A 17,283-nucleotide genomic window follows, 5' to 3' on the forward strand; every position below is an offset into this window, starting at 1 on the left:
TTCATAGCGCATTATTATTATGGAAAATTAATATTTTCCGAACTTAGTTAGTGAAAAGTTGGAAGCTCTCGTATGAGAAAACGTTTCGCGGCACACCGGTTCTCGTTACGGTATTACTCGATGCGAACGAAATGTTCGCACGCGCCCGTCGAGTCGACTTTAACAACACTGTTCATTTAACAATTCCCGTGTTTGTTTGTTTGCGCGTGTGTGTTAAGTGAAATAAATAAATATTAACAATATGGCAGACACAGCTGTAGCTTCCGAGGCACCGGCACCGGCTACGCCGGCGAAGAAGCAGCCTAAGGCGTCTGCCGCGGCGGGCGGTGTCAAGAAGGCGAAAGCCAAACCGACCCACCCGAAGACATCGGAGATGGTCAACAGCGCCATCAAGGAGTTGAAGGAGAGGAGCGGATCGTCCCTGCAGGCCATTAAGAAATACATAGCGGCCCAATACAAAGTCGACGCCGAGAAATTGGCACCGTTCATAAGGAAATATTTGAAGAGCGCCGTCGAATCCGGAGCACTGATCCAGACCAAGGGCAAAGGTGCGTCGGGATCGTTCAAATTGGAATCCAAATCGTCATCGTCCAAGAAACCGGCCGGCGGTGCGGCGGGCACCAAGAGGTCCGCGTCCGCGGCCGGCGCCAAATCGAAGAAGGGATCCGCCGCGTCCGCGTCCGCCTCCAAGGCGAAGAAGGCCGCCTCCGCCGGCGGCGGTGCGTCTTCGTCGCCGTCGAAGGCTGCCGGCGGCAAGGCGGCCTCGTCCGCCGCCACCGCTAAGGACAAGAAGGCTGCGGCCGCGGCCAAGAAGAAGCCAGCGGCGGCCAAGAAGGCCGCGACGGCCGCGCCCGCGAGGGCCAAGGCCGCTGCCGCGCCGAAGGCGAAGAAAACTGCCAAACCCCCTACGAAGAAACCGAAAGCGCCCAAGCCGAAGAAGGCCGCCACAACACCCAAGAAGCCCGCAGCAAAGAAAGCGGCCGCGTCAAAGAAGTAAATCCCTACCTGTGTATGTACCTGGTACATACCGCCGCTCTCTTTATCTCTCCGCCGTTTGTTTACTGCTAGTTGCTTGCTTGCTTGCAGAAACAACAACAACTACCACGAAGACGGACGTCGTCGAAGAAGAAGAGATCGGGGTGGGTGGGAAAAAGCGTGCACCGTTGTGTGCGCGTGCCGTGCCGCGCCCATGGTGCCCTTTAGCGCCGAACAAAAAGCCCTTTTCAGGGCTAACATATGGTTCAATGTGTATGTTTCTTTGTACAACAACAATAATAACACATGTCTGTGTGTGTTGTGTCGTCGACCTACCTTGTGAGACAGGAGTGTAAGTATCGCTTCTTACGTAAGTATTGATGAAGAAGAAGAGAGAGAGTGTTAAATAAAAAAAATAAATAAAAATATACAAACGCATGAACATTCAGATATATATTTCATTACCTGACTGTGTTATTAGCTAGCTAGCTCATGATATGTATAATATAACGTAACGTAATAGTGAGTAAGGAAAGAAAAAAAAAAAGTAAATATGTAAATAAAAATAGGTAGACATTGTCCGTTAGTTCGTTCGTTCACATCCCCACCACTCGATGTTGGTAACTTCGTTCATTGTACGATAAAGATCAACGCACGGGTGTATATAATAAAAGCATACCCCGTCCGCGTACGCTCATTTTAACGTCGTCGTCCGTTGTCACAACAACGTTTGTTTGTTTGTTTACTAACTGTACCAATTCAATCTTCGAAAAATGTCTGGACGCGGTAAAGGTGGAAAAGTGAAGGGGAAGGCAAAGTCGCGTTCCAATCGTGCCGGTCTCCAGTTTCCCGTGGGCCGTATTCACAGGCTGCTACGCAAGGGCAACTACGCCGAACGCGTCGGTGCCGGCGCTCCGGTTTACCTCGCCGCCGTGATGGAATACCTGGCCGCCGAAGTGCTCGAGTTGGCCGGCAACGCCGCCAGAGACAACAAGAAGACCAGGATCATACCTAGACATCTTCAATTGGCCATCCGCAATGACGAAGAATTGAACAAACTGCTCTCCGGTGTGACCATCGCTCAGGGCGGTGTACTGCCCAACATCCAGGCGGTGCTTTTGCCCAAGAAGACCGAGAAGAAGGCGTAAGTCGTCCACTTTCGTTCGTTCGTTCGTTCCTCTATTTTGTTGTTGTTTTTATTGTATGTATTTTGTATTGTACACACACACCTATGTTGTCGTTCACCTAAGGTGCGACTCCATAATTGTAGTGCGTGTACATACACACACATATACGTACTTGCTCAACAACAATCTGAGGCCCGATATGGATGGATGGATGGACTCTTACGTGGTCGCCGGGTGCGTCGACTTGCTAACTCGGAATAAAAAGACAAAAAGGCCCTTTTCAGGGCCACAATATGATTCTTATGCGTTAAAAACAGTTTCACTTTTGATAAACCAAAGTCAACAAAGCTAATCATTCTAAAACACAACGTACGATTCACTTACTTACTCAGTTGCTGGCTCAGCAAGAATAAATAAACGGGCTTTACACGAGTCTGCCTGTCAAAAATACTTTGTCAAGTCTTATCTACCTCTACCTAGTTCGCTACCTACCTATTACATATTATGCAAACCTAACCTAACCTAACGTAACAAGGGATAACCTAAACTAGGTATCACCTACCTACCTACCTATTTTTTTTTTTTTTTACCTACCCCCTTTTTTTTTTTTTTTTTTTTTACCTATCTTTATCTCACTTTCTTTGCACTATTGGCGGAGGGGAGGGGAAGGGAGAGGGGGGAGGGGAATGATTCGAGGCGTGCCCGACGCGACTACGCCGACTTTCCTATTGGCCGATATACGCTGTGACCATTACACTGTTTGACTGCAGACGACGGACATATAGTCAAAATTTATCAAAAATTCGGGCACCACACGAGACATCTCGGTTTCTAGATCTCGCGCTAGTGACGTTACGCACGCATTTTATAACAAAGAAAAATGCCGCCCAAGACCAGTGGCAAGGCCGCCAAGAAATCTGGCAAAGCCCAGAAGAACATCTCCAAGACTGACAAAAAGAAGAAGAAGCACAAGAGGAAGGAGAGCTACGCCATCTACATTTACAAAGTGCTGAAGCAGGTGCACCCGGACACCGGTATATCCAGCAAGGCGATGTCCATCATGAACTCGTTCGTGAACGACATCTTCGAGCGAATCGCCGCCGAGGCTTCCCGCCTGGCCCACTACAACAAGAGGTCAACGATCACATCGAGGGAGGTGCAGACTTCCGTGAGGCTTCTCCTGCCCGGTGAGCTCGCCAAGCACGCCGTCAGTGAAGGCACCAAGGCGGTCACCAAGTACACCAGCTCCAAGTAGATGATTTATATATAGTGTGTGTGTGTGTGTGTGTTTGCTAACGTGTGTCCGTCGAAGTGTTTTGTTTTGTTTGCTCCTACACATCACCTACCCCTTCACGGTTGGGTCAGGTAGTGGATGGGATCGGACGGGCGAAATATCGAATGGATGCAGAATGGCAGCACAGCATATACGCACGCACACGCGTGTATAATATACCTACATCCAAAAGGCCCTTTTCAGGGCCACAACATTTGTCATAATTTACTGAATGTTTCTTCTCGACTTAATACGTCGTACCAACCTCAGACTTATAATTCGGAGTAATAATAATAATAATAAAGTAAACACGCATGATATCATGATATCGAACAACAAATGTTTGTTGTTGATAAAAATATATATACGTAAATATTACAATTGTTCGCTGTGTCCACCCCGCAAAGGAAAATATTATTATTCTAAATAATACTACATAATTATTTCGTAAAATACTACACACGCACGACTGAGAGAGAGGGAGACAGGAGAGGGGGGGGGGGGGGGGGGGGGAGGAGAGGGGGGGGGGGTTCACCATATTACCCTTACCATAGTACCATTCGGTAGTATACTACCAGTCGATGCTACGTGTTCGTATAAAACGCGCTAGAATCTGTTAATTCGGATCACTTCAGTTCGGTCGGTACCCGCGTGCGGTCGTGTGTACGTACTTGGTGTGTTTTGTAATCGTTCTTCCGTTGATACTTTCTACGAACAACAAGGATGGCTCGTACTAAGCAGACGGCCCGTAAATCGACCGGAGGTAAAGCTCCGCGTAAACAGCTCGCCACTAAGGCGGCTCGTAAGAGCGCGCCCGCAACCGGCGGTGTCAAGAAGCCGCATCGCTACAGGCCCGGAACAGTTGCACTCCGTGAGATCCGTCGTTACCAGAAGAGTACCGAGCTTCTGATCCGCAAGTTGCCGTTCCAGCGTCTCGTACGTGAAATCGCTCAGGACTTCAAGACCGATCTCAGATTCCAGAGTTCGGCAGTGATGGCTCTCCAGGAAGCGAGCGAGGCGTATCTGGTGGGCCTCTTCGAGGACACCAACCTGTGCGCCATTCACGCGAAACGCGTCACCATCATGCCCAAGGACATCCAGTTGGCGCGCAGGATCAGAGGAGAACGCGCTTAAGCGTGTAGAGGAGTCTGGTGGTGATTCCCGTTGTTGTGTGTCCGATCTCGTCATGTTCATGACCATTACATGATCATGATCGCAACGTGACACTAGAACTGGAACGTCGCCGCTCGCATTTACAAACGGCCCTTTTCAGGGCCACACACGATTCAAACTGATACATGTTTCTTGGTACGATGAGTTAGTTCCCACCACCACCACCACCTACCTGCGTAATTAATGAACACATATATTATTATCATGTAACTACTTCCTTACCACCACATACACGCAGCAACATATTGTTATGTATGTAAAAAAAAAAAAAAAAAAAAAAAAAAAAACATACAAAATCTTTATAATACCTAACCTACTGTTGCGACTGCGAATGAAAGCTAGTATGGAATAATAATAATGTGCGTGTACGTATTTATTTATTATTATTTTTTTTTTTTTTTTGTTTTTCTTTTTATTTAATATTCTCGTATATTATTATTAATATTTTTTTTTTTTTTTTTTTTATTAACGCGCGCTCGTTCTTCTATTGGTTGGCCGTTGAGGGGCCCCCCTCGCCTCCCCACCCCTACCCCCTCCTTCGCGTTGCTAGTGTATATAAAAGTAGAAAATCAAACCTGAAAATTTACCATTCGTCGACAAGTCGTGTTTGCGCGTGCGCGTCTTTGTGTTTAACAATCTCATCGAATCAATCTACAACAAGATGACCGGTCGCGGTAAAGGAGGCAAAGGTCTTGGAAAGGGAGGAGCTAAACGCCACAGGAAGGTGCTCCGTGATAACATCCAGGGTATCACCAAACCGGCCATCCGTCGTTTGGCTCGCAGAGGCGGCGTCAAGCGTATCTCCGGTCTGATATACGAAGAGACCCGCGGTGTTCTCAAGGTGTTCCTCGAGAACGTCATCCGCGACGCTGTCACTTACACCGAGCACGCCAAGAGGAAGACCGTCACCGCCATGGACGTGGTCTACGCTCTGAAGCGCCAGGGACGTACGTTGTACGGTTTCGGCGGTTAAGGTGTGCCGTGTGCGTGTCTCGTGTTTCTCGCTCGCTCGATCTCTGCAAGCGAGTAAACAAACGAAACAAACAATTAAACAAAAAGGCCCTTTTCAGGGCCGCAAAAGTATCGTTGAATTTGTTGTTGTTAAAACCGTTTCTGATGTCACTTATCGTGTCGACCGTTCATTATGCATGCAGCACACACACTTTATCTTTTTTCAACAAAACAAACACAATTTTCGCTACACACAAACAGTTCAAATGATTTGCAATCTGTCCAGTCACTTCCAAGACGTAAAAACTTTGTTAAATTTGACTTCACACCCGACACTGGCCACCTCCTCACGTTACTTAATATTATGATATTGTCTCCTCAGTAATCTGGATCCATCCATCCATCCATCTCCCGCCGCCGACGACACTCTATACACTGACTGACTGACTGACTGACTGACTGACCTAATAAAAATATTGCAACTGCCACTGCCACTGCACACACCGCACATCAATTAGTAGGTAGTATGTAGACGATACTACGACGCACATAATGCACTAGGTAGGTACCTACTCGTTACAACAACAAAAAGAAGAAAAAAAAACACTCCGCATCCCCGCATTCTTTTCTCTCGCCCGACTGCCCGACTATTATTTATTATCATATAATAATTACACAAATATAATAATAATTACATGCTTTTACATCGAGAAAGAGACTAGACGCTCGCTCTCCGAGAGCTCGCACTTTGCGTGTTTTACCAACGTGGACTTGACAAGCTTCAAAATTGTCAAATATAATATTTATACATATTATATATTAACAAGGGTGAACAATGATATCTTAGCTTTTTACCTGGGGACACTAATTGCGTACATTATTAGGTTTTATAATGAAAAACAACTTTTGAACATGACCCGAGCTCTGGTCCGATATATTACTGTGAAAATAAACGTCTATAACTCGGGATCACTATTCATCGGTGTGATTAAAATCACATGTGCACGTGGATAAACTCAATAATATACATTATACGTGTTCAATGTGCCTTCCGAGCGCATTATTATTATGGAAAATTAATATTTTCCGAACTTAGTTAGTGAAAAGTTGGAAGCTCTCGTATGAGAAAACGTTTCGCGGCACACCGGTTCTCGTTACGGTATTACTCGATGCGAACGAAATGTTCGCACGCGCCCGTCGACTTTAACACTGTTCATTTAACAATTCCCGTGTTTGTTTGTTGTTTGCGCGTGTGTGTATTAAGTGAAATAAATAAATATTAACAATAATATGGCAGACACAGCTGTAGCTTCCGAGGCACCGGCACCGGCTACGCCGGCGAAGAAGCAGCCTAAGGCGTCTGCCGCGGCGGGCGGTGTCAAGAAGGCGAAAGCCAAACCGACCCACCCGAAGACATCGGAGATGGTCAACAGCGCCATCAAGGAGTTGAAGGAGAGGAGCGGATCGTCCCTGCAGGCCATTAAGAAATACATAGCGGCCCAATACAAAGTCGACGCCGAGAAATTGGCACCGTTCATAAGGAAATATTTGAAGAGCGCCGTCGAATCCGGAGCACTGATCCAGACCAAGGGCAAAGGTGCGTCGGGATCGTTCAAATTGGAATCCAAATCGTCATCGTCCAAGAAACCGGCCGGCGGTGCGGCGGGCACCAAGAGGTCCGCGTCCGCGGCCGGCGCCAAATCGAAGAAGGGATCCGCCGCGTCCGCGTCCTCCTCCAAGGCGAAGAAGGCCGCCTCCGCCGGCGGTGCGTCTTCGTCGCCGTCGAAGGCGGCCGGCGGCAAGGCGGCCTCGTCCGCCGCCACCGCTAAGGACAAGAAGGCTGCGGCCGCGGCCAAGAAGAAGCCCGCGGCGGCCAAGAAGGCCGCGGCGGCCGCGCCCGCGAGGGCCAAGGCCGCTGCCGCGCCGAAGGCGAAGAAAACTGCCAAACCCCCTACGAAGAAACCGAAAGCGCCCAAGCCGAAGAAGGCCGCCACAACACCCAAGAAGCCCGCAGCAAAGAAAGCGGCCGCGTCAAAGAAGTAAATCCCTACCTGTGTATGTACCTGGTATATACCGCCGCTCTCTTTATCTCTCCGCCGTTTGTTTACTGCTAGTTGCTTGCAGAAACAACGACAACAACTACCACGAAGACGGACGTCGTCGAAGAAGAAGAGGTCGGGGTGGGTGGGAAAAAGCGTGCACCGTTGTGTGCATGGTGCCCTTTCGCGCCTAACAAAAAGCCCTTTTCAGGGCTAACATATGGTTCAATGTGTATGTTTCTTTGTACAACAACAATAATAACACATGTCTGTGTGTCGTCGACCTACCTTGTGAGACGAGTGTAAGTATCGCTTCTTACGTAAGTATTGATGAAGAAGAAGAGAGAGAGTGTTAAATAAAAAAAATAAATAAATAAATAAAAATATACAAACGCATGAACATTCAGATATATATTTCATTACCTGACTGCGTTATTAGCTAGCTAGCTAGCTAGCTAGCTAGCTCATGATGATATGTATAATATAACGTAACGTAATAGTGAGTAGGGAAAGAAAAAAAAGTAAATAAATAAAAATAGGTAGACATTGTCCGTTAGTTCGTTCGTTCACATCCCCACCACTCGATGTTGGTAACTTCGTTCATTGTACGATAAAGATCAACGCACGGGTGTATATAATAAAAGCATACCCCGTCCGCGTACGCTCATTTTAACGTCGTCGTCCGTTGTCACAACAACGTTTGTTTGTTTGTTTACTAACTGTACCAATTCAATCTTCGAAAAATGTCTGGACGCGGTAAAGGTGGAAAAGTGAAGGGGAAGGCAAAGTCGCGTTCCAATCGTGCCGGTCTCCAGTTTCCCGTGGGCCGTATTCACAGGCTGCTACGCAAGGGCAACTACGCCGAACGCGTCGGTGCCGGCGCTCCTGTTTACCTCGCCGCCGTGATGGAATACCTGGCCGCCGAAGTGCTCGAGTTGGCCGGCAACGCCGCCAGAGACAACAAGAAGACCAGGATCATACCTAGACATCTTCAATTGGCCATCCGCAATGACGAAGAATTGAACAAACTGCTCTCCGGTGTGACCATCGCTCAGGGCGGTGTACTGCCCAACATCCAGGCGGTGCTTTTGCCCAAGAAGACCGAGAAGAAGGCGTAAGTTGTCCACTTTCGTTCGTTCGTTCCTCTATTTTGTTGTTGTTTTTATTGTATGTATTTTGTATTGTATGTGCACACGCACACACACACACACATATACGTACTTGCTCAACAACAATCCGAGGCCCGATATGGATGGATGGATGGATGGATGGATGGACTCTTACGTGGTCGCCGGGTGCGTCGACTTGCTAACTCGGAATGAAAAGACAAAAAGGCCCTTTTCAGGGCCACAATATGATTCTTATGCGTTAAAAACAGTTTCACTTTTGATAAACCAAAGTCAACAAAGCTAATCATTCTAAAACACAACGTACGATTCACTTACTTACTCAGTTGCTGGCTCAGCAAGAATAAATAAACGGGCTTTACACGAGTCTGCCTGTCAAAAATACTTTGTCAAGTCTTATCTACCTCTACCTAGTTCGCTACCTACCTATTACATATTATGCAAACCTAACCTAACCTAACGTAACAAGGGATAACCTAAACTAGGTATCACCTACCTACCTACCTACCTACCTACCTACTTTTTTTTTTTTTTTTTTTTTTTTTTTTTTTACCTACCTCCTTTTTTTTTTTTTACCTATCTTTATCTCACTTTCTTTGCACTATTGGCGGAGGGGAGGGGAAGGGAGAGGGGGGAGGGGAATGATTCGAGGCGTGCCCGACGCGACTACGCCGACTTTCCTATTGGCCGATATACGCTGTGACCATTACACTGTTTGACTGCAGACGACGGACATATATTAAAAATTTATCAAAAATTCGGGCACCACACGAGACATCTCGGTTTCTAGATCTCGCGCTAGTGACGTTACGCACGCATTTTATAACAAAGAAAAATGCCGCCCAAGACCAGTGGCAAGGCCGCCAAGAAATCTGGCAAAGCCCAGAAGAACATCTCCAAGACTGACAAAAAGAAGAAGAAGCACAAGAGGAAGGAGAGCTACGCCATCTACATTTACAAAGTGCTGAAGCAGGTGCACCCGGACACCGGTATATCCAGCAAGGCGATGTCCATCATGAACTCGTTCGTGAACGACATCTTCGAGCGAATCGCCGCCGAGGCTTCCCGCCTGGCCCACTACAACAAGAGGTCAACGATCACATCGAGGGAGGTGCAGACTTCCGTGAGGCTTCTCCTGCCCGGTGAGCTCGCCAAGCACGCCGTCAGTGAAGGCACCAAGGCGGTCACCAAGTACACCAGCTCCAAGTAGATGATTTATATATAGTGTGTGTGTGTGTTTGCTAACGTGTGTCCGTCGAAGTGTTTTGTTTTGTTTGCTCCTACACATCACCTACCCCTTCACGGTTGGGTCAGGTAGTGGATGGGATCGGACGGGCGAAATATTTGAATGGATGCAGAATGGCAGCACAGCATATACGCACGCACGCGCGCACGCACACGCGTGTATAATATACCTACATCCAAAAGGCCCTTTTCAGGGCCATAACATTTGTCATAATTCACTGAATGTTTCTTCTCGACTTAATACGTCGTACCAACCTCAGACTTATAATTCGGAGTAATAATAATAAAAGTAAAAAACACGCATGATATCATGATCGAACAACAAATGTTTGTTGTTATACACAAAAAAAATATATATATACGCAAATATTACAATTGTTCGCTGTGTCTACCCCGCAAAGGAAAATATTATTATTCTAAATAATACTACATATTTCGTAAAATACTACACGCGCACGACAGAGAGAGAGGGAGACAGGAGAGGGGGGGGGGGGGGGGGGGGCGTTCACCATATTACCATTCGGTAGTATACTACCAGTCGATGCTACGTGTTCGTATAAAACGCGCTAGAATCTGTTAATTCGGATCACTTCAGTTCGGTCGGTACCCGCGTGCGGTCGTGTGTACGTACTTGGTGTGTTTTGTAATCGTTCTTCCGTTGATACTTTCTACGAACAACAAGGATGGCTCGTACTAAGCAGACGGCCCGTAAATCGACCGGAGGTAAAGCTCCGCGTAAACAGCTCGCCACTAAGGCGGCTCGTAAGAGCGCGCCCGCAACCGGCGGTGTCAAGAAGCCGCATCGCTACAGGCCCGGAACAGTTGCACTCCGTGAGATCCGTCGTTACCAGAAGAGTACCGAGCTTCTGATCCGCAAGTTGCCGTTCCAGCGTCTCGTACGTGAAATCGCTCAGGACTTCAAGACCGATCTCAGATTCCAGAGTTCGGCAGTGATGGCTCTCCAGGAAGCGAGCGAGGCGTATCTGGTGGGCCTCTTCGAGGACACCAACCTGTGCGCCATTCACGCGAAACGCGTCACCATCATGCCCAAGGACATCCAGTTGGCGCGCAGGATCAGAGGAGAACGCGCTTAAGCGTGTAGAGGAGTCTGGTGGTGATTCCCGTTGTTGTGTGTCCGATCTCGTCATGTTCATGACCATTACATGATCATGATCGCAACGTGACACTAGAACTGGAACGTCGCCGCTCGCATTTACAAACGGCCCTTTTCAGGGCCACACACGATTCAAACTGATACATGTTTCTTGGTACGATGAGTTAGTTCCCACCACCACCACCACCTACCTGCGTAATTAATGAACACATATATTATTATCATGTAACTACTTCCTTACCACCACATACACGCAGCAACATATTGTTATGTATGTAAAAAAAAAAAAAAAAAAAAAAAAAAAAACATACAAAATCTTTATAATACCTAACCTACTGTTGCGACTGCGAATGAAAGCTAGTATGGAATAATAATAATGTGCGTGTACGTATTTATTTATTATTATTTTTTTTTTTTTTTTGTTTTTCTTTTTATTTAATATTCTCGTATATTATTATTAATATTTTTTTTTTTTTTTTTTTTATTAACGCGCGCTCGTTCTTCTATTGGTTGGCCGTTGAGGGGCCCCCCTCGCCTCCCCACCCCTACCCCCTCCTTCGCGTTGCTAGTGTATATAAAAGTAGAAAATCAAACCTGAAAATTTACCATTCGTCGACAAGTCGTGTTTGCGCGTGCGCGTCTTTGTGTTTAACAATCTCATCGAATCAATCTACAACAAGATGACCGGTCGCGGTAAAGGAGGCAAAGGTCTTGGAAAGGGAGGAGCTAAACGCCACAGGAAGGTGCTCCGTGATAACATCCAGGGTATCACCAAACCGGCCATCCGTCGTTTGGCTCGCAGAGGCGGCGTCAAGCGTATCTCCGGTCTGATATACGAAGAGACCCGCGGTGTTCTCAAGGTGTTCCTCGAGAACGTCATCCGCGACGCTGTCACTTACACCGAGCACGCCAAGAGGAAGACCGTCACCGCCATGGACGTGGTCTACGCTCTGAAGCGCCAGGGACGTACGTTGTACGGTTTCGGCGGTTAAGGTGTGCCGTGTGCGTGTCTCGTGTTTCTCGCTCGCTCGATCTCTGCAAGCGAGTAAACAAACGAAACAAACAATTAAACAAAAAGGCCCTTTTCAGGGCCGCAAAAGTATCGTTGAATTTGTTGTTGTTAAAACCGTTTCTGATGTCACTTATCGTGTCGACCGTTCATTATGCATGCAGCACACACACTTTATCTTTTTTCAACAAAACAAACACAATTTTCGCTACACACAAACAGTTCAAATGATTTGCAATCTGTCCAGTCACTTCCAAGACGTAAAAACTTTGTTAAATTTGACTTCACACCCGACACTGGCCACCTCCTCACGTTACTTAATATTATGATATTGTCTCCTCAGTAATCTGGATCCATCCATCCATCCATCTCCCGCCGCCGACGACACTCTATACACTGACTGACTGACTGACTGACTGACTGACCTAATAAAAATATTGCAACTGCCACTGCCACTGCACACACCGCACATCAATTAGTAGGTAGTATGTAGACGATACTACGACGCACATAATGCACTAGGTAGGTACCTACTCGTTACAACAACAAAAAGAAGAAAAAAAAACACTCCGCATCCCCGCATTCTTTTCTCTCGCCCGACTGCCCGACTATTATTTATTATCATATAATAATTACACAAATATAATAATAATTACATGCTTTTACATCGAGAAAGAGACTAGACGCTCGCTCTCCGAGAGCTCGCACTTTGCGTGTTTTACCAACGTGGACTTGACAAGCTTCAAAATTGTCAAATATAATATTTATACATATTATATATTAACAAGGGTGAACAATGATATCTTAGCTTTTTACCTGGGGACACTAATTGCGTACATTATTAGGTTTTATAATGAAAAACAACTTTTGAACATGACCCGAGCTCTGGTCCGATATATTACTGTGAAAATAAACGTCTATAACTCGGGATCACTATTCATCGGTGTGATTAAAATCACATGTGCACGTGGATAAACTCAATAATATACATTATACGTGTTCAATGTGCCTTCCGAGCGCATTATTATTATGGAAAATTAATATTTTCCGAACTTAGTTAGTGAAAAGTTGGAAGCTCTCGTATGAGAAAACGTTTCGCGGCACACCGGTTCTCGTTACGGTATTACTCGATGCGAACGAAATGTTCGCACGCGCCCGTCGACTTTAACACTGTTCATTTAACAATTCCCGTGTTTGTTTGTTGTTTGCGCGTGTGTGTATTAAGTGAAATAAATAAATATTAACAATAATATGGCAGACACAGCTGTAGCTTCCGAGGCACCGGCACCGGCTACGCCGGCGAAGAAGCAGCCTAAGGCGTCTGCCGCGGCGGGCGGTGTCAAGAAGGCGAAAGCCAAACCGACCCACCCGAAGACATCGGAGATGGTCAACAGCGCCATCAAGGAGTTGAAGGAGAGGAGCGGATCGTCCCTGCAGGCCATTAAGAAATACATAGCGGCCCAATACAAAGTCGACGCCGAGAAATTGGCACCGTTCATAAGGAAATATTTGAAGAGCGCCGTCGAATCCGGAGCACTGATCCAGACCAAGGGCAAAGGTGCGTCGGGATCGTTCAAATTGGAATCCAAATCGTCATCGTCCAAGAAACCGGCCGGCGGTGCGGCGGGCACCAAGAGGTCCGCGTCCGCGGCCGGCGCCAAATCGAAGAAGGGATCCGCCGCGTCCGCGTCCTCCTCCAAGGCGAAGAAGGCCGCCTCCGCCGGCGGTGCGTCTTCGTCGCCGTCGAAGGCGGCCGGCGGCAAGGCGGCCTCGTCCGCCGCCACCGCTAAGGACAAGAAGGCTGCGGCCGCGGCCAAGAAGAAGCCCGCGGCGGCCAAGAAGGCCGCGGCGGCCGCGCCCGCGAGGGCCAAGGCCGCTGCCGCGCCGAAGGCGAAGAAAACTGCCAAACCCCCTACGAAGAAACCGAAAGCGCCCAAGCCGAAGAAGGCCGCCACAACACCCAAGAAGCCCGCAGCAAAGAAAGCGGCCGCGTCAAAGAAGTAAATCCCTACCTGTGTATGTACCTGGTATATACCGCCGCTCTCTTTATCTCTCCGCCGTTTGTTTACTGCTAGTTGCTTGCAGAAACAACGACAACAACTACCACGAAGACGGACGTCGTCGAAGAAGAAGAGGTCGGGGTGGGTGGGAAAAAGCGTGCACCGTTGTGTGCATGGTGCCCTTTCGCGCCTAACAAAAAGCCCTTTTCAGGGCTAACATATGGTTCAATGTGTATGTTTCTTTGTACAACAACAATAATAACACATGTCTGTGTGTCGTCGACCTACCTTGTGAGACGAGTGTAAGTATCGCTTCTTACGTAAGTATTGATGAAGAAGAAGAGAGAGAGTGTTAAATAAAAAAAATAAATAAATAAATAAAAATATACAAACGCATGAACATTCAGATATATATTTCATTACCTGACTGCGTTATTAGCTAGCTAGCTAGCTAGCTAGCTAGCTCATGATGATATGTATAATATAACGTAACGTAATAGTGAGTAGGGAAAGAAAAAAAAGTAAATAAATAAAAATAGGTAGACATTGTCCGTTAGTTCGTTCGTTCACATCCCCACCACTCGATGTTGGTAACTTCGTTCATTGTACGATAAAGATCAACGCACGGGTGTATATAATAAAAGCATACCCCGTCCGCGTACGGATCGTGCCAGCTGCCGTTGAGTGAACACCTTCATCTGCGTACGAGCCCGCTATAAGAAATTTGTGCATCAGTGCTGTGTCATCCTACTTTGTTTTAAAGTACGGATGACAAGTCCCCTGCGCCAACATAAAGGCGTAGGCGGGGATAGTCGCGCGCAAATTAAGAGAATCCCGGACCGCGAAGGCGAGTTTTCTCTTTCCCCCACTACCCGGCCTCCCACCAGCGGGTCTCACCGGGGAAGGGGGGGAGGGGGGCTGCTCGCCCCGCGGCCCGACGGGCTGCGCACGGCAACTCCCCGCCCGCGCGTCTTTGGGCTCCGAAATGGAGCCCCAAAAATCGACTGAGGAGGGTGCGCGCTCCCGCCGCCCCTCACCTCACCCCGCCATCGCCTGCGAATCAGCTACCAGCCGCCCGGACTCGCCACACGAGGACTACAAAACACCGGAGGCTGAGACATTGGAAGACCACGCCGTCGCCTTTTGGGCGGCGAGTAAAATGGGGCAAAGGAGGCGCCCTCAAGATGACGAGCTGTCGCCTAAGGCAGGTGTGGAGCGAGATTATATCACGCTCCACAGCATAATACAATGCGGCCTCCTTAGCGCGGCGGCTCAGAGTTGGATGGCGCTATACTTCAGATTACGAGACGCCGAACAATCAGGAAACCACCCCGACGTCGAAGATATCGGGATTCTGGAGCAAGCCTGCGCGGGACGGGTGTCGGTGGGACTAGCCATGCCCCCCACACCCGCCCCCCTCCCCTCTCTTCGAGCACCGCGTCAGCGACGGCGCGAGGAAGGGCCGGAATGCGAGACGCCTACACCTAAGCGTCCCAGGAAGAGGTCGCATTCGTGGACCCCAAGCCCCCCGCACCCCTCGCACCCCTCGCACCCCTCGGACAAGACAACCGAAGTGCGGCGGGCTCCGGCACTTGTGCCGTCGAGCCCCCCACCGCGCCCCCGCGGAGCGCCCCCGCGTTCGTCTGCGGGCGACACCACTCCGCCTGTCGCCCCCCCCCGCTCGGGTATCCCGTTACCCCAGCGGAGCCGTGACCCGCGTTTGAGGGCGAACCGCTCCCCCGCCCCCGCGCCGTCGCTGGCAGCTCCCGCGTGTGCTCCGCCGCGACTGGCTGCCTCCGCGTCGCCCGCCGCGCCGCCGACCGCGCCGCTCAACGCGCCGCTCACCGCGCCGCCGGCCGCTCCGCTCAACGCGCCGCTCGCCGCGCCGCTCACCGCCCCGCCGGCCGGTCCGCGCGCCGCGCCGCCGACTGCGCCGCCCACCGTGCCGCTCGCCGCGCCGCCCGCCGCCCCGCCGGCCGGTCCGCGCACCGCGCCACCGACTGCGCCGTTCCCCGCATCGCTCGCCGCGCCGCTCAAAGCGCCGCTCACCGCACCGCTTAACGCGCCGCTTAACGCGCCGCTCACCGCGCCGCCGGCCGCTACTCGCGCCGCACCGCCGTCCGCCGCGCGCGCCGCGCCGCCGACCGCACCGCTCACCGCGCCGCCGGCCGCCCTGCGCGCCGCGCCGCCTGCGGCTCCCTCCGCGTGGGGACAGCCGCGGCTGGTCGCCTCCACACCGACAACCGCGCCGCCTGCGGCTGCACCCTCTGTCTGGGGCCGCTCCTACGCGGCTGCCGGTTTAAGCGCGCCCAGCACCGCCGCCACCACAGTAGCACCCAGCACCACCGCTCCAGCACCCGCTGCCGCCTCTTCGAGGAACAATGGCGCTAGCACAACAGCGCCCTCCTCCCAGGCCTCCAGGACGAAGTATCCGCCCATCGTAGTGGAGAGGCTCCCTGATTGGATGGTGCACTTTAGGGAGCTCACCACTAAGCTGGGACACCCGCCATCAGCCCGCCCCTTCGGTGCAGGAGTGAGATTCTCGCCGAGGGACGACACGGAATACCGCGTTATACAGCGCTACCTTGACGCCATCGCGAGCCAGGACCAGAGAATCTCCTGGTTCTCCTACTCACTTCCAGCAGAGAGGAGCTTAAAGGTCGCCATCAGAGGCCTCCCTCTGGAAACCCCTGAAGAGGCTGTGAAGGAGGCCCTAAATGAAAAGGGCTATGAGGTCGAATTCGTCAAGAACATCCGGGCCCGGGGTGGACGTCCCGGATGCATCTTCTACGGCCTCATAAAGAAAACTCCAGGCTACCAAGAGATCTACCAGATTGATGAGCTTCTCCTGATGCCAGGCGTCAGGATCGAGGCATGGAGAGGAAAAAAGGGCCCGGCTCAATGCCATCGCTGCCAGCAGTTCCGGCACAGCAGTCACAATTGCCATCGCCCTCAAGCATGCGTGCGCTGTGGGGAGCCGCACGCCGCAAATGACTGCCCGCGCCCCCTCGAAGTACCGGCCACCTGCGCCAATTGCGGAGGCCCGCACCCCGCCAACAACGCGGCGTGCCCGGTCTTCAAGCGGGAAGCGCGGCACAAGCGCGCCGGAACTGTGGCCCGCACGACGCCGGCCCTGGAGCCTACACCGACGGTCGAGGAAGCGGCGCCCGCTACACTCATGGCGCCAGCAAATCCGCCCGCCGAGAGAGGTGCTGCCCTCCCAAACAGGAGGAAGAAAAAGAGGAGCGCC

At 50.2% G+C, this 17,283-nt stretch overlaps 8 protein-coding genes across 8 annotated transcripts; all 8 read left to right on the forward strand.

Annotated features, from left to right (window-relative positions):
• Positions 1 to 192: 192 nt before the first annotated feature.
• LOC132903599 (histone H1B-like) lies at positions 193 to 1,499 on the forward strand. The gene has a single exon (XM_060952264.1). It carries the CDS (start codon positions 242 to 244, stop codon positions 995 to 997), a length of 756 nt encoding a protein of 251 aa, XP_060808247.1. The 5' UTR covers positions 193 to 241; the 3' UTR covers positions 998 to 1,499.
• A 179-nt stretch (positions 1,500 to 1,678) lies between these two features.
• On the forward strand, positions 1,679 to 2,445 carry LOC132903602 (histone H2A). Its single transcript, XM_060952268.1, has one exon. The coding sequence runs from the start codon at positions 1,749 to 1,751 to the stop codon at positions 2,121 to 2,123; it is 375 nt and encodes a 124-aa protein (XP_060808251.1). The 5' UTR covers positions 1,679 to 1,748; the 3' UTR covers positions 2,124 to 2,445.
• Positions 2,446 to 2,923: 478 nt separating this feature from the next.
• LOC132903601 (histone H2B) lies at positions 2,924 to 3,633 on the forward strand. Its single transcript, XM_060952267.1, has one exon. The coding sequence runs from the start codon at positions 2,983 to 2,985 to the stop codon at positions 3,355 to 3,357; it is 375 nt and encodes a 124-aa protein (XP_060808250.1). The 5' UTR covers positions 2,924 to 2,982; the 3' UTR covers positions 3,358 to 3,633.
• Positions 3,634 to 4,085: 452 nt separating this feature from the next.
• On the forward strand, positions 4,086 to 4,752 carry LOC106139564 (histone H3). The gene has a single exon (XM_013341035.2). It carries the CDS (start codon positions 4,099 to 4,101, stop codon positions 4,507 to 4,509), a length of 411 nt encoding a protein of 136 aa, XP_013196489.1. The 5' UTR covers positions 4,086 to 4,098; the 3' UTR covers positions 4,510 to 4,752.
• Positions 4,753 to 6,728: 1,976 nt separating this feature from the next.
• Positions 6,729 to 7,958, forward strand: LOC106142189 (histone H1B). The gene has a single exon (XM_060952265.1). The coding sequence runs from the start codon at positions 6,790 to 6,792 to the stop codon at positions 7,540 to 7,542; it is 753 nt and encodes a 250-aa protein (XP_060808248.1). The 5' UTR covers positions 6,729 to 6,789; the 3' UTR covers positions 7,543 to 7,958.
• A 253-nt stretch (positions 7,959 to 8,211) lies between these two features.
• LOC132903603 (histone H2A) lies at positions 8,212 to 8,850 on the forward strand. The gene has a single exon (XM_060952269.1). It carries the CDS (start codon positions 8,282 to 8,284, stop codon positions 8,654 to 8,656), a length of 375 nt encoding a protein of 124 aa, XP_060808252.1. The 5' UTR covers positions 8,212 to 8,281; the 3' UTR covers positions 8,657 to 8,850.
• Positions 8,851 to 9,441: 591 nt separating this feature from the next.
• On the forward strand, positions 9,442 to 10,226 carry LOC132903600 (histone H2B). Its single transcript, XM_060952266.1, has one exon. The coding sequence runs from the start codon at positions 9,501 to 9,503 to the stop codon at positions 9,873 to 9,875; it is 375 nt and encodes a 124-aa protein (XP_060808249.1). The 5' UTR covers positions 9,442 to 9,500; the 3' UTR covers positions 9,876 to 10,226.
• A 2,997-nt stretch (positions 10,227 to 13,223) lies between these two features.
• LOC132903652 (histone H1B-like) lies at positions 13,224 to 14,141 on the forward strand. The gene has a single exon (XM_060952411.1). The coding sequence runs from the start codon at positions 13,285 to 13,287 to the stop codon at positions 14,035 to 14,037; it is 753 nt and encodes a 250-aa protein (XP_060808394.1). The 5' UTR covers positions 13,224 to 13,284; the 3' UTR covers positions 14,038 to 14,141.
• The last annotated feature ends 3,142 nt before the right edge of the window (positions 14,142 to 17,283 follow it).

Source organism: Amyelois transitella, chromosome 28 (genome assembly GCF_032362555.1).
Source record: "Amyelois transitella isolate CPQ chromosome 28, ilAmyTran1.1, whole genome shotgun sequence".
Taxonomy (NCBI): Eukaryota; Metazoa; Arthropoda; class Insecta; order Lepidoptera; family Pyralidae; genus Amyelois; species Amyelois transitella.

What these genes read in the sequence shown, in the direction of transcription:
- LOC132903599 (XM_060952264.1), top strand. Translation starts at nt 242, where the DNA reads ATGGCAGACACAGCTGTAGCTTCCGAGGCACCGGCACCGGCTACGCCG.
- LOC132903602 (XM_060952268.1), top strand. Translation starts at nt 1,749, where the DNA reads ATGTCTGGACGCGGTAAAGGTGGAAAAGTGAAGGGGAAGGCAAAGTCG.
- LOC132903601 (XM_060952267.1), top strand. Translation starts at nt 2,983, where the DNA reads ATGCCGCCCAAGACCAGTGGCAAGGCCGCCAAGAAATCTGGCAAAGCC.
- LOC106139564 (XM_013341035.2), top strand. Translation starts at nt 4,099, where the DNA reads ATGGCTCGTACTAAGCAGACGGCCCGTAAATCGACCGGAGGTAAAGCT.
- LOC106142189 (XM_060952265.1), top strand. Translation starts at nt 6,790, where the DNA reads ATGGCAGACACAGCTGTAGCTTCCGAGGCACCGGCACCGGCTACGCCG.
- LOC132903603 (XM_060952269.1), top strand. Translation starts at nt 8,282, where the DNA reads ATGTCTGGACGCGGTAAAGGTGGAAAAGTGAAGGGGAAGGCAAAGTCG.
- LOC132903600 (XM_060952266.1), top strand. Translation starts at nt 9,501, where the DNA reads ATGCCGCCCAAGACCAGTGGCAAGGCCGCCAAGAAATCTGGCAAAGCC.
- LOC132903652 (XM_060952411.1), top strand. Translation starts at nt 13,285, where the DNA reads ATGGCAGACACAGCTGTAGCTTCCGAGGCACCGGCACCGGCTACGCCG.